General features: G+C 35.5%; 1 protein-coding gene across 4 annotated transcripts in view; it reads left to right on the top strand.

Annotated features, from left to right (window-relative positions):
• LOC125645464 (uncharacterized) overlaps positions 1 to 16,736 on the top strand; it is a 202,610-nt gene that overhangs the window by 141,815 nt on the left and 44,059 nt on the right. For all 4 annotated transcript variants that reach the window (XR_008795896.1, XR_008795897.1, XM_048871004.2 and 1 more), the window contains 3 exons: positions 789 to 1,016; positions 5,048 to 5,142; positions 8,376 to 8,508. Coding sequence is in view for 2 of the 4 variants with exons in the window: in XM_048871004.2 (XP_048726961.2) it covers positions 789 to 1,016; positions 5,048 to 5,142; positions 8,376 to 8,508 (456 nt within the window). In the remaining 2 variants the exon portion in view is untranslated. The remainder of the gene's footprint in view (positions 1 to 788; positions 1,017 to 5,047; positions 5,143 to 8,375; positions 8,509 to 16,736) is intronic.

The following is a 16,736-nucleotide window of genomic DNA, read 5'->3' as shown; positions in this document are numbered from 1 at the left end:
AGCCAGAAAAGCTAATATATGCATGAAAGCTTTCTGACATAGTGCAGATTCAAGTTTGTTCAAATCATGGCCCCTGGGGTAGGATGGGGCTACAAGGGGGGATCAAAGTTTTTCATACAAATATATAGGGACATTCTTTTAGAATCTTCTTCTCAAGAACCACTGAGTCTGAAAAGCTGATATTCACATGAACAGCTTCCTAACATAGAGCAGAGCTAAGTTTGTTCAAATCATGGCCCCCTGTTGTAGGATGGGGCCACAATAGGGGATCAAAGTTTTACATACAAATATATAGGAATTTTTTTTTAAAAATCTTCTTCTCAAGAACCACTGAGCCAGAAAAGCTGATATTTACATGAAAGCTTTCTGATATAGTGCAGATTCAAGTTTATTCAAATCATGGCCCCTGGGGGTAGGATGGGGCCACAAGGGGGGATCAAAGTTTTACATACAAATATATAGGAAAAATCTTCAAATATCTACTTCTCGTGAACCATTGGGCCAAAGAAGTTCACATTTACAAGAAAAATTTCTGACATAGTGTAGATTCAAGTTTGCGAAAACTATGGCCTCCAGGGGTAGATTGGGGCCATGATAAGGACTACGGTTTTACATGCAAATATATATAGAAAGTCTTCTGATATGGACCAAGGTGACTCAGGTGAGCGATGTGGCCCATGGGCCTCTTGTTTATAATATGATGTATATATTATATCATGTAAAGGTGATAAGGTTACCCAGTACTATGGAAATGGTTTTAAAGCTAATAATGCTTTGTGTTTGTTTAGACTGTCCATTATTTAAGTATGGAGAGAAATGCGAGAACGATTGTGTTTGCGATCAAAGAACTTCCTTATCATGTGACAAAGACACAGGGGAGTGCAAATGTGAAGATGGATGGACAGGTCCCCTTTGTTCATGTGGAAACAATATGAAATGCGATGAAAATTCGTACTGTGATGGGTCCAAATGCCTTTGTATTGATGGGTTTTTTACTAAACCATCAAATTGCTCAGGTTTGATTTTAATTTATTTATTTTATATATTTCCATACTCTATTTTTGCTGATATAAAGATTTATCACGTTTACTCCTTTATATAGTGGATATCACCTATTACATAAATTTTAATTATTACAATACGCAATTTCCGAGTTGCCCAATAGTTCTTTCCCTTTGTGGAACTCTTACGCACAGTGAGACGCAAAACATACTATCGTCCACACGCGGTGGGTACAAATGCTTATTTCTACTTTCATATATTGCCTAAAGGCCGATTATCAGACATTATGCAACCACCCAAACTGCAGGGACATACAATATTAGTAAGTTTATTACAGTGGAACCCCGTTATTACGTTTTCCATTTTGTCACGATAAAATAACGTAATACCGGGGTCAACGTAATAAACGTTCCCAGTGAAATCCGTTAAAATTATCATTTGGAAATTGTATATCGTCCGTTGGTACTCCGTGAAGGGGTGTGTGAATATATCTTTACTGTTTCTTCGTTTAAAAGAATATGATACTTTGTTTTATTTACATCTTATCTTTAATGTCCGTAATTCATGTTCTTATCCCTTTTGTTTATTTCGGTGTAGGATACATAAGGATGTTTTGATAAACGTTGCTTTTTCTGCATTCGTTTGGACCGCCATTTTGTTCAACTTTAAAACAATGCGTTCATGTAAATTTCTCTCAATAACTCGTTCCGGTTCGTATTCAACATTCGTATTTAAAAAAATAACAAAACATCGTTTTTATTAAGTTCTCTAATTACACAATACACAACACAATAAAAAAAATCCCACCCAAAAATCAACAAAACTATAGACACAAAACGCACACGATACCCAACACTTACACACTTCTCACCAACGATAAACATGCACGGAGAACAATTTAAGCGCAATCCACATAATATCCGTAATTCTTCATGTTCTTATCCCTTTTCTTTATTTCGGTGTAGGATACATAAGGATGTTTTGATAAACGTTGCTTTTTCTGCATTCGTTTGGACCGCCATTTTGTTCAACTTTAAAACAATGCGTTCATGTAAATTTCTCTCAATAACTCGTTCCGGTTCGTATTCAACATTCGTATTTAAAAAAATAACAAAACATCGTTTTTATTAAGTTCTCTAATTACACAATACACAACACAATAAAAAAAAATCCCACCCAAAAATCAACAAAACTATAGACACAAAACGCACACGATACCCAACACTTACACACTTCTCACCAACGATAAACATGCACGGAGAACAATTTAAGCGCAATCCACATAAAAAAATATATAATGATGCACGAAGATTTCATTTATAACGCTAAATGATGGCACTAAAATCACGTGCGCATCAAGGGATTTTAAAATATTCACTGAAGTAAATGCCGTGCACGAGTCGGCCGATAGATTGGTGTATGTATGGACGAGAGTTACGAACACCAAAGCTGCATGTCCAAACAACGAACAATTTTTTTAATTGAACACCTTTAGTCATCTATGTCCAAGCAGTTACCCAAGCGGTTGTAACATTGCTACGATAAATCTTGTCTTTCTTGTTTGGTACCAAAGCTGTCCGTGAATAGAGTTTTAATAGCGAAGGTAATCACACTATGCTGAACACGCAGGTGGTTGAGAAATTATTTCTTTGATTATCAAAATATGTAAAATGAAGTAAATTTCATAGAGTACAATTTCTAAATAAACATTATTTAATTGTTTATCACTGGCTTCTATACGGGGTATTCACCTGTATTGATGTCACTAGATCTATCGAAGCGTGATCAGTCGAGCGTCTCTAATCCCCAAACAGACCAGGAAATTTACGTGGTGACTGCCTCGGGCAGTCAAGGTGTGAATGGCTTATTATTTTGAGAATCATTATTGAATAATTAGGGGTTTATTACGTTTTTGTCGGAATTTTTACAACGTAATACCGAGTCCCGGCATTTTAGGACAACGTAATAACGAGGTCTATTTTATATAGGTTTGTTAAGAAATGGTTTTGTGCTTTGAAATTCCAACGTAATATGCGGACTAACGTAATAAAGGGGGAACGTAATAACGGGGTTCCACTGTAGTATTTGATAATAATTAAAATAACTCAAACAAAAATCGATAATCACCATTTTTCTTTGATTAAAATATCACTCATGCAGAGGAGGAAAGAAAAAATAATTTCATATTTAATTTTATGGCCTAATTCAAACAAATATTGTTCTTGATATGGTCAGTTTAATGAATACCTATGGCTGATATAAACAAAATTTACTTTTATCCGTATTTACATGGCTATAGTCTATCGTATATGTATACATCTTGTACCCACTCAAGCGTTCAACAGAACACTGATCGTACCTCCATCACAGAAGAGCAGATATCTCGGAAGTTGCGTATTATTTTCCTACGTCACAAACAAACGTCAAGTTTATGTAGTTTGTTTGCAAAGTGTCAGGAAGCAAAATTCTCAACAATACAGTAATGTAAATTAATGAATAACCGGAAGGGGGTGGGGGTTAACATGTGATAAAAAGAATCTCCAATGGTTTGTGGTTTGATATGATTTATACACAACTCATTGAAAATATTCAATATAAATCATATCAAACCACAAACCATTGGAGATCCTTTAATAGCTGCAATAATGTAGCCCTCCGATATTTTTCCTCTTTTGGGGGGAGACTACCAGGCTACAAATCCTTAGGATCTCCGTAATGATGCAAATGCGGGAGTGATTCACTCCCGCAACATTTTCAATCATTCTAAACATTTGCTGACGTTCTTTACATAAATAAAATGATATTCTATGTTTCTTAGTCAATATATAAATTTACAATCTGCAACTTACGATTTGTGAGGCTCTATTTCTACTGTTTTCAACAATTTCGATAAATTCCAATTTCTCAATTCATATTTGTGCACCATGTCTGATATGTACTCAAGTTTCAACTTTCGATTGTCAAGTTATTTGCATTTGCCATATAAGGTAGTATTTACATCAATGGACAAGTATGGAGGAGAAAGCTATTTTGTCGGTATTAAAAAGGTTTAGATTTAATATCAAGTTAAGAAACGAACAGCAGAGTGTAAATTCTTTCTGCTACCATATGATTTTCCTTTCTCTTTCGGAGTAGCTCGAGTAACTACATTTTCGTGCAGATTGTCAATGTTTAGGTTTTTCAATAGATTTACCTACGAGATCTCACGATAACAAGCATCACGGAGCAGACGAAGAATTTTGTATGCTGTACAGGATGTTTAATGAAAAACACCTTTATTAGACATGCCCAAGCACAAAGTTGGTACTCCTTTTGGTGTAAACAACATTTGGGACTAATACACGGATCTTATTTCTGGTTATTCATAAAATTATTTTGCACCATTACGGAGATCCTATGGAATTGTAGCCCTATCCTGAAAACGTCATATGCAGAATAAAAAAAATTCAGATAGGGCTACATTATTGCAGCTAGGAGATCCTCTATTCATTATATGCACATCTAAAATGGGATGTGTTATGGTATAGTGTTCATCTCTGTTTGTCTTTCAATCTGTCTGTAGCTTTTTCGTGTCTGGCTCAGAACAAACTTGAATACTATGAGGCCTAGATTAATCAAACTTTGTCAGCTGATGTATCTCGAGTAGAAAATGCTCCGCACTATAAAGTTAAGTCACTGCTACTCTTATTTAGTCATTAACTTTGAAAAGTTTTCTGAACCAAGCTGTTTGTATTGTGATAGTTTTGCTCAAGCTTGATTATTGCTAGGAACTGTTGCTCAGGTGAGCAATGTGGCCCATGGGCCTCTTGTTTCAAAAAATCAACATAGCGTGTATAACATTTTTTATTAATTGAGGAATTGCCAGACTGGAGAAAATACTAATGATCAAAAGTTCGTGATTTGTAATAAAAGGCTTTTTGATAAATCTACTTTGTAAAACTGAGGTATATCAAATCATTAAGAAATATTTTGGTAAGAAAGAATGTGATTTATGTCAACTTTGATGCCTATTTGCCTTGCCTTAATAATTTCTTATCTGATTTAGATGATAAAGCCGTGGTTTATTCCTGTTCATTCGAGACGGACTTTGACGTATGTTCCATTGTAAACTATGGGAAAATGAAGTGGAAAAAAGACAGTGTAAGTTGAAACTAGGTTTTTAAACTCGTCTGAGCAGAAGGCTCATGTGAGCTTTTCTGATCAAAATTATTGTAAATATTTCACATTTTTATCCTATCCAAAAGCACTGGGCCAATTTCAGTCAAATTTGGTACAAATCATCCTTGGGTATAGGGGATTCAAGTTAGCTAGTACAAATGAAGGCCCATGCCCTGTTAAGAGCAGAGATATCATGAACAAACAAAATATGGAGGGGTCATAAAAAACTTTCTCAAGAAGCACTGAGCCAAAAGAAAAGAAGTTGAAATTTAAATGAAAGCTTCTTGACATTGTACAAATTTAAGTTTGTTCAAACAGGTCTTGAAGAGATACTATATGCATGGTTATGAAGTGCCTTTTATCAAATTGTTTATAAAGGAGCCTTGGTCCAGGGGTTCAAGTTTAAGGATAGGGCTATGTGAATCATACAGAAAAAATACATCTAATGTACTAGAAAAATCATCTTCTCTATTCCTGAACATCTAGGTGCTTAGTTGTAATAGATCGAATTTGAGTATGGAGGTCTCTACCAAAATTGTGAAATCATACGGCCCCTGGTTCAGGGGTCCAGTTTGCATGATGAGGCTGTAAGGATCATACAGTCAAAATGTGGTGATATAAAAGTAAAAATTTTGTTTACATTTGAATATGAAACACATTAGAACTGAATGCATGGTGATGATGACTATAGGGAAATCATATGGCAACTCTTCAAATTGAGGAGATGAAGAAGAAAAATAGTTTGAATTTAGAAAAAATGGCAGAATAGTTGTGTTTCCCCAAGGGGTGGCCAAAGATATATATATATATATATATATATATATATGGATGCATCGTTTGAAATCATTCCGTCCAGGTGGAATGAATAATTTGAATGATTTCACGCGCATTTGACATTCAATACTTCCTTATTATGTTAGAACATGAATAGAAATCAATACAATTATGAATTTATATAGCTCTCTCTCTCTCTCTCTCTCTCTCTCTCTCTCTCTCTCTCTCTCTCATATTCTAGTCTCGATATTGCGGCTTTTCTCTTTAAAAAAAAAGGGGGGGGGGTGACAATAAGAAAAAAGTTATTGACCTTGAAGACTAGTATATCATTTATATATCATCTTGAAACCTCTAAACAATGTTAAAACATCATTCCAAATTAACATAAGTTCGAATTCGCATAGATCTTTATGTTGCAATATTAGAATTTAATGCGGCTTTAATTTGTCTGACCTTGAAAAATATTTTAGCTTGAAAAAGATAATAAAGTATCTTTTTCCTTAGACTTCTCTCCCATTCACCTCTTGGATTGTTGATTTTAATGCGAGATCTGTGTCTTTTGATTGACTTTGTTGTTTATATCGTGTTCTTCTGGCAATCATATTATTTTTCGTTGCCAGCACTATTTACCATATCCGAAGCATCAATGGTAGGGACTACCAACTATTGTTTTGAACTTAATCACTCCATATCATTATCTTCCCACTATTTTATTTCATAATCACATTGTTTTGGAAGTTTTCCCTCGAAATTTATCTGATTTCTGTAATTTCAAGAATAGTTCTATTTTCATCCCAACCCGACCATGGTACAAACTCTCTACACCATCTGACGTCAGTAAACACGCTTTACAACAAAACCACCATTTTTATCACCCAGTACAACAGTGTATTATTCTTGTTACCAATGTAGTTTATTGATACTTGTCGTTTTTCGTGGTGTGTGTTATTTGTTTATGTAATATATGTCTCTTGATAAAGACGCGGGTTGCATCGAAAATTTGAGTTTTAAATAACCAACAGTGGCGTGGCCTTTTCAGTGCTTTTAGATAGATCTATTGAGTTATATTACATTGACATTTGGACAGATAAGAATTTCGCCTTTCTGTGTGTTTTATGCTTTATAAAGTGTAATTTTTAGAGAGATCGAGACACTAATATAATAATTTACAATTCTTTGAAGGGGAACACTTAATTATTATAATCCACAATTTTTAAAGTATTTAAATACTTTTATTTTATCAACGCTACTGCGCGGGTATGTTAAGGCAGGTCATGCTCCATTTATGCACGTAAACTGCATAATTTTTAAAATCTGTCCTACACAGAGAGGGAGATACTAACTCTTAAAAACTATTTTGGTTGTTTACATGAGAACATTTTGTATCATAAAAACAACAAACATGAGCTTCCGTTTGACGTCATTGCATGACTGTTCTAAATAGATCACAGATGTACTTTGATAGAAAATGAGAAAGTAGCACACTACCCTAGGATTTAAATATTGGTCTAACTGACGATAATGACAGTAAAACACCCATAGTATATCAAAATTACTGATAGAATCCTATACCACTTTCAGTAAGAAATTTAATTATTAAACATCTATAAACACGAAACCATGTAGCCCATGTTTCACATTTTGCATTGATGCTATGCAGTTTTCTTTAAAAGTTTTCTTAACAGACGATTCTATCAGTAATTACCGTGTACATTAGTTTATGACCTTTCACATGGTGTATAAAAAGTCTCTAAAAGTATGCGGCGTAGTGTGCTACTTGTGCAGTTTTATTTCAGTGTGTGACAGAGGAAAATCAGATCAACCTGCTAAATGGAATGTTTTCCCTGTTAAACAAAATAGTCAATGAATGAAATCAATATATCTTCATAATATCAATAAATTCTCAGCGTTTCACATATATATTCCATATATCCCATGTCATATATTTCAAAATACTCCACATTTTGTCGATATTTGCATGGCACCCATTAACAAATTCCTTGTATGTGTCAACGTCACTCAATGTATAGTCATGACGTCATTAGTTTACTTTCATGTTGATCAGACAGAAATTACACGAATTCAGTATAATTATTAATAACATTTCAAATTTCTTTGGATCTTAGTAGCTGCATGTTTTATTTTGTGAATAAATAAAACTTATATAAAAGATAAAATCGGAATTTGATATACACTTAATGATATACTTATTTCAATTATGACGTCGCATTGTTTCGCGGATTTTATCCCAGTAAAGATGTTCATTACCTGCCTTAACGTACCCGCGTGAAGGAGAGTGCTTTTCCATGTTTGTGTTACCGGTTATGGTTTTAAAACAGCCTATTAAATTATTTCAGATGGTTGATTCATGTTTCCTGCATGAGCTGCAATTCACATTTTCTAGATAGATATTGAAATTGTATTCTTTTAAAAAACCACAGAGTGGGACACCTAGCGATGACACGGGTCCATATACTGCGAAAAGGGGCAAATACTATGTATACACGGAAGCTACCAGCAAGTCCACTGGCGACAAAGGAGTGATGGAAATTCCACTTGACAAATTGAATTCAAGTATGAGTCTTTAAATTTCTATGCATATAGTTTTTTTCCCAACATTTCAAAGCCCAATGAGATGATTTGATAACCAGCTCGCTCCCAAAATTACAGACAGATCTATATATATGAAATATGTTTTTGTTAATCCAAACAGTGTTCTGATTTAAGAAAAAGTTCTGAAGAGTATTCTAACTTAAGCAAATATTCATGAATACATTCCGGTAGTTCTTGCAAATGTTTCGATCATCATGAATAAATTCTGATATTTGTGTCCCCTTTGAAAAAGAAAGGCCATATTGGTTTGCACTTAATGGTTGGTCAGTAGACCAAGTGTTAAATTGTTTTGCATGCTCAATATCTTCAGAACTTTCTGTTTTGAAAAATTGGTATAGTGGTAGCCCCTAAAGAGTTGATGAGGTGAGGGGTCAGGGTCAGGAGATCCAAGTTCTCTGGACAACATAAGGAAATACTTTCTGTTCAGTATTTTGAAAACCTAAATTTACTTGATAAACATCAGACTTTGTATGTATACATGTTATCCACTTAGTATCTTGTGTATCCTTAATGTATATACTTAAGAAAATATTCTCAGCTCAATATTATGATAACCTTTAGCTTGGTAGACATTGTACACTAAATTGAGCAGATGACCCCTATTGATTTTGAGGCCACAAGGTCAAAGGTAAGGTGTAACGTCACCAAAATTATAAGAAAATTAAATAAAAGACAATTTCGGCACACTACAAAAACACCTCAGTCAAAATAGATTTTACATCTTTAATCTTGAACAAGCATCAAATCATTTTCATAAGTTTCTACATTATAAACATGATAAACAATAATGGTGTACAGTTGCTTCACTACAAACCAGCGAAATCCCAGTTCTCACAGTCTAATGTTAATCACCGACTCCAAACACATGTTCGAATCCCGAAACCCTTGTCTCGAAACCGACACGCACACATCGCACGAACGTCCCCGCCATCATCAGATTTATCTGACTACGCAAAGTTTTTCTTCAGACAGTCCCGTGTCGATCTGCTATGGCCGCATCTTGTGTCGAGTTCTCTTCGTCTGCCAGACGCTGCGCGTGGCCCCATGACAACGAGCAAACAAATAGAGTGGTGGATCTAATTACTTTATGTTTCAAATAAATTATCAAATGTTACAATGCAATCACTTCAGATACAAATTGTTAAACATTTAAATGTAATTATCCTCTACATATCGTAACACCTCCCCTCTAAAAAAATAAAGTTGACAATGTTTTTGGAAACTTTTTAAAAAAAATAAAAATGCAAAAACACCTTAACATCTTGACAATGCATCAACAATCAAATTTTCACTTCCTTTAATATGTTTAATAACAATATTGAATGCTTGCAAAGCTAAGCTCCACCTCATCAGTCTCTGGTTCTTATTTTGCATTCTTTGTAAAAACACAAGTGGATCATGGTCAGTAAATATGACAATGGGAAATACACATGAACTTACATAAACATCAAATGCTGAAGAGATAACAGTATTGCCAAACATTCCTTTTCGATAGTGGAGTAATTTCTCTGATACTTGTCAAACTTTTTGGAAAAATATGCAATAGGATGGAAGACAGAATCTGAGTCATTCTGTAGCAACATGCCACCACATCCAACATCACTAGCATCAATTTGTGACATGAATTCTTTTCCAAAATCAGGAGATGAAAGAACTGGCGAGACTGTTAATATGGCTTTTATTTGTTCAAAAGCATTTTGGCAAGACTCCCCCCACAAAAATTTAGAATTTTTGCACAAAAGATTGGTGAAAGGGTAAGCTATTGATGAAAAGTTGGGGCAAAATTTCCAATAATACCCAGCCATACCAAGAAATCTCATAAGTTCCTTACATGTGGGTGTTGAAAAATTAACAATTGCTTCAACCTTTGCTTTGACAGGTTTGACCTGGCCATTACCAACAATATGGCCTAAGTATTCCACTACAGCATGACAAAATTCAGTTTTCATTAAACTAACAGTCAGATTAGCCTCTGTCAATCTCTCAAACAATGATCTAATATGCAACAAATGCGCTTCAAAACTCTCACTGTGCACTATCATATCATCGATATAGCCCTCACATCCCTCAAGATCAGAAATTAGATGGTTTACCATTCTTTGGAAAGTTGCCGGAGCATTTTTCATTCCGAAGGGCATTACCTTATATTGGAAAACCCGTCCGACGTGACAAATGCCAAGATCTCTTTTGCTTTATCTGTTAATGGCACTTGCCAATACCCTTTAAGGAGGTCGAATTTGCTTACATATATCTTGCATTACCACGACCTTGTCAATGCAATCCTCAATTCGAGGCAGAGGGTAAGAGTCGGTTTTGGTAATCGAATTAACTTTCCTAAAATCGGTACAGAACCTAAATGACCCATCTGGCTTTGGGACAAGTAAACAAGGACTACTCCATGGGCTACTGCTGGGCTCTATCATGTCATTCTCTAACATATAATCTATTTCTGTCTGACAATGTTTTTGTTTTAGAGGGTTCATCCTAATATACGGATGCTGTTTAATTGGATTTGCATCTCCTACATCAACGTCGTGATATATAAAATCAGTCCTTTTTGGAACATTGGGGAACAAATGTGCAAATTCTTGTATGAGATTCTTAATTTCATTTTTTTCTTTTTTATTCAAATGAGCAAGTTTCAAATCAAGATCTGCCAACACATCAGAATTGTGTAGTTTTGGGTCAGATTGGTCAATCAAATTTCTTAAAGGTGTGTCAGAACCATGATCCTCTAATTGCTTAATCATGGTTGAACAAGACACAACAGACTGACATTCAGAATCTGTTGTTTCACTCCTGTCATTATACTCCTTAAGCATATTAATATGACATAATTGCTTATTCTTACGCCTACCAGGAGTTTTCACTATGTAATTCAACTCACTAACCTTTGTTTCTATTTCATAAGGACCAAAATAACATGCATGTAAGGGTTGACCTGGAATTGGAAGCAACACCAGTACCTTATCACCTGACTCAAAACTTCTAGTCTTAGCATGCCTATCATACCAAACCTTCATCCTACCCTGGCCCCCTTTCAAGTTCTGTCTAGCTATGTTCCAAGCCTGTGTAAGCCTTTCCTTAAACTTGCAAACATAATCTAAAAGATTCTCATCATTTTCCCCACTAATACTAAGCCACTTCTCTTTTAGTAACTTTAATGGACCCCTCACTGCATGTCCAAATATCAACTCAAAAGGACTAAAACCTAAAGATTCTTGTACAGCATCCCTAGCAGCAAACAACAAAAATGGTATTCCCTGGTCCCAATCTTTCTGTTTATTTAAACAATATACATGAAGTATATTCTTCAACGTTTGGTGAAATCTCTCAAGCGCACCCTGAGACTGTGGGTGATACGCACTGGACATATCGATCATGTTCAATACCTAATTCTTGCATCACCTGCTTAAACACACCGGAAGTGAAATTGGAACCCAGATCAGATTGCACCTTCTTGGGCAAACCAAACAATGTAAAAAACTTAACAAGTGCATTTACAATGGTTCGTGTTTTGATGTTGCGCAGTGGTACAGCTTCTGGAAATCTAGTGGAAGCACACATTATTGTCAGAAGGTATTGATTACCTAATTTGGTTTTTGGCAATGGACCTACACAATCAATTAGAACTCTAGCAAATGGTTCATCAAATGCAGGAATTGGTTTCAATGGGGCAGGAGCAATAGTCTGATTTGGTTTTCCCACTACTTGACATACATGACATGTTTTACATTACTTTACAATATCCCGTTTCATTTTGAGCCAGTAAAAGTGTGTCAAGACTCGTTTGTAGGTTTTATTAATCCCTAAATGACCTGACATTGGGGAATCATGACCTAATCCTATAACAGTGTTTCTAAAGGCTTTCGGTATAACAATTTGATTAAAAACCTGCCACTCCTGATCTACAGGTGCATCTGGATACCTCCACTTTCTCATTAAAACCCCATGGTTCATATAATAGCAAACAGGGACCGTTTGCGCCTCTTCAAGAGTCAAAACTTTCTGACTAAGAACTTTCAATTCATTATCAGTCTCCTGTTCAGCTTTTAGTTTGTCCCTTGTCAAAGGTATATCACCTATCAAATCAGAAGGCCTCTTAGTACAATCAATACTACTCCTAGCATTCTCAACAGAATGGACATCCCTATCTATTTTATCAACCGAAGTTTGATCCGACACAAACTGATTTAAGAAGGTATCCTCCAAGCTAAAATAATCTACCTCTTTGTACAATTCCCAACCTTTGTCAGTACTTTCAATTTTCTTAGCCATGGCCCTAGTTACTGCGCAAGAAGGAAAAATCTCATTTTCTTCATCGCCTCCTATGCTAGGGTTATCACAAAGAATGGGGTCAGGGACCACCTTCCCCCCAGCCAAATCATTCCCAAGTAACAACGACACATTTGCAATTGGCAAGGAAGGCCTAACCCTACAACTATAGGACCCGAAACTAAGTCTGATCTCAAATGCACTTCATGAAGAGGAACCTTAAAAAATTCTAACCCAACACCCTGGATCAGAACATCAGACCCTGTTGAAGTTTTTGAAGATAAAGGCAAAACACCTTCAAACAACAAGGACTGCGATGCACCAGTGTCTCTAAGTATCCTAATTGAATGAAAGTCACTACTGTCAATGGACACAAAACCCTCAAACACAAATGGCTTAAATTCCTCCCTAACTATACCAGACTCGGGCTTAATATTGGAGTTTTCAAATGTACTACACCTATACTTGCCTTTAACTGTTGTAAGAGCATTAGGACTTGGCTGACTGCTGTGATCAAAAGACTTTTTCTTCAACAAAGTCCAACAATTTGATTTTACATGACCCCGTTTTTTACAATAATTGCAGATGATTGACTTGGACACCTCAGAACTCCTAAGATCATCCCTATTTTCTTCCTTTTTCACGTCTGAAGGGATCTGTTTTGAAGAAATTTGAGTTTTAAAATTAGAATCCTGTTGATTCTCTGAATGCCTACATTGAGTACTTTCAGTACTTTGATTTTTGTACTGTGTATTTGTCCTAACAAAGGACAATTTGTGTGTCAGTGCATAATCATCAGCCGCTGCTGCAGCCTGCTCTAAGTTTTCTACTTTTTGTTCATTAAGATAAGTTTTGATTTCAGGATGAATGCAATTTTTGAACTCTTCAATGATAATTATCTGTTTCAATTTGTCAAAGTCAGACCCTACATCTTTTGAAGTACACCATCTGTCAAATAAATTTTCTTTTTCACGTGCAAATTCTGAAAAAGTCTGTTCATTGAATTTTTTGTAACTTCGAAATTTTTGACGATAGGCTTCAGGCACTAACTCATAAGCTTTAAGAACAAATTTCTTAATTTCATCATAATCAGCACTTAATTTGCATCGCTGATAATGCCCCAGAAGTTTCTCTTGCCTTTCCAATAAAAACACTCTGTAATAACATAGGCCAAAATTCTTTGGGCCACTTCAAATTTACAGCTATTTTCTCAAAATGAACAAAAAACTTGTCTACATCTTCCTCGTGGAATTTTGGGACTAATCGAGCGTTCTTAACTACATTAAAGTCCAATTTAGATGCATTCCGTATTTCAGCTTCCCTATAGGCCAATCCGAAAACATGAGTTATCTTTCCTTGATCCGGAACGTAGTACGCTTGCGTAACAGTAGGTTAAGACTTCCGGGTAGTATATTCGAGAAGCGTCATTATCAACAGTGCAGAAGGCCGCAAAGATAATGCTGTATAATTTTACAGTAATCACGCCAACAAATATGTTAACGTTAATAAAAGATCTCAATGCATAGGTTTACTTCATACACGTGAAAATAACCAACTTTGCCTGTAAAAATAATAGAAAATTAATGTTGTAAGTAGAGGAGGACACCCCCCCCCCCCCCTCTCCGATAGGATGTTCTATCGTTAAACTGATGTAATTTCCTACGACGGGCCTCTCCCGAGACGCAGTAAGATTATTCTAACTAACCCCCCCCCCCCCCATTTTCCAGGGTTTCTCGTGTTTTATAACTGAAATTAGTATATATCATATATTGCATACATTTCCTCAGGATCTTTAGCCCGTGTTTTAATACAGTCAGATTTATAATAAAATATCAGAAGTTACTTGTTCAATATCAATGTAGTACATTCAGTGATGAAAGTTCTGCCACGATATACGTCTAGGTATGTCGGACTGACACATCTGGATTCTGAAAATGTTCATCTCCTTCGATTGGTGAGTAAAATTTAACCCAGCCTGTAGGCCTACTTGTAATTGAAGCAGAGGCCACTGACAGATTTCCAGCTGTCTGCCCACAAAAAATGCTTTGAAAATAAAATAACGTATAATTGAACACCCTGAATTTATAGTCGGCAAGAGTATGTACCTGTAAATACAGCCATTTTGAGTAAAATATTCGGAGTTTTACTCAAATTATTTTGTAAATTTGTGGCGAAAGGGGGTGTCTAAGTCTGTCATTGCAATTTCTTTTATGACACGATACGTGCCTATACATAATCAAGTAGATTTCAAGGGGGCTAAAACGAATAAAAGAGGGAAGATACAGAGACGTCAAAAGCATTGTATTAGGGGGGGGGGGAACTTACCTATCCCCCAGAGAGTACATTTGAGAATATGCCCCCCCCCCCCCTTCCGGGATCACACAGGTCTATGAAAAATAATTTATATCAGTCTAGCAATATTCAACAAAATTAATAAAAAATATTATTTAGTTACCTATTTTACTGCATTTTAAACATATCAGTTGATATTAACAATCCTAGCTTCATGCTGCAGTGTACAAAATGATTTGCACGTCCAGGTACTTTGGAGAAAGTTACCCAATGATTGCAATCTGGTTTATTTTTGAAAGAGTCGATTGGTGGTGGTGGAATAAATTTAGCCCTGATAAAACAATGAAAGCGTTGATTTCCTATTTTAATTGATTTTTTTTATTTTGAAAAGAGGGGGGGGGGGGGGGCATTTTACATGTATGCAAGATCTTCTCACCACAGACACTCGACGTTTTAAATATCTATAATAAAAAAAATTGCCTACAAAATAATTATGTCAGTCGTTATTGGATACATATGTAAACAAATGAATGTCTGGGTGATTTCCAATTTAATTTTTAAAATCCCCCCTCCCCCCGAAAATCACTCCCGACTCGATCAAGAAATTCTTCTTCTTTTTTTCCATTAACATTTTCTAACTCACTCGTACAAATGATTTCAACTGTTCTCGATTTTGAACAGCGCCCATACTAATATAACTATATATATTATATATGCGCAGTCTGACTGTGTTACTACCCGGAAGTTGTCATATTCACACTAAATGTAAGAATACAAAGAGAGATAACTCACGTTTTCGGAAAGGCCTATTTCTAAGCCTTTGATTCTCTAATTCTAACTGTTTGATTTGAATTTCATGCTCTCTTTTTCGATGCTCTTCTTCATATCTTTCTCGCTCTTGTGCAAACCGCTCTCTTTCAATTTCTCTTTCTAATTGCCTGAGCTGAATTTCTTGAGAGTAGTCTCTTGTCACTTTCTCTAATTCTACCACTAATGACATGGCACTTTTACCCAAAATGTTCTCCTTAATTAAATACAGCACAACAGCATTTCTAATTTCTAATTTTCTAGCAGTTTGCTTTACATTTAAACCAAAATGTTGAACAAATTCAAAAAGCTCAGCTTTTTTTCAGCTGCTGAAGTAAGCTTACATCAGGTGATCCTAAAAATTCCGTAAGATCAAAAACCATTTTGACTGAAGTGTGCAAAATTCCTGAATAAGTTATGTATCAAATACTAAGGATTTTAACAAATTTTGTTTGCAAAGATCGATCCCGATCCTGGACAAGCCCCCAATTGTAACGTCGCCAAAATTATAAGAAAATTAAATAAAAGACAATTTCGGCACACTACAAAAACACCTCAGTCAAAATAGATTTTACATCTTTAATCTTGAACAAGCATCAAATCATTTTCATAAGTTTCTACATTATAAACATGATAAACAATAATGGTGTACAGTGGCTTCACTACAAACCAACGAAATCCCAGTTCTCACAGTCTAATGTTAATCACCGACTCCAAACACATGTTCGAATCCCGAAACCCTTGTCTCGAAACCGACACGCACACATCGCACGAACGTCCCCGCCATCATCAGATTTATCTGACTACGCAAAGTT

This window comes from Ostrea edulis, chromosome 6 (assembly GCF_947568905.1).
Source record: "Ostrea edulis chromosome 6, xbOstEdul1.1, whole genome shotgun sequence".
Taxonomy (NCBI): domain Eukaryota; kingdom Metazoa; phylum Mollusca; class Bivalvia; order Ostreida; family Ostreidae; genus Ostrea; species Ostrea edulis.
The sequence above is the reverse complement of the archived record's forward strand: the minus strand, read 5'-3'. Positions and strand labels throughout refer to the sequence as shown.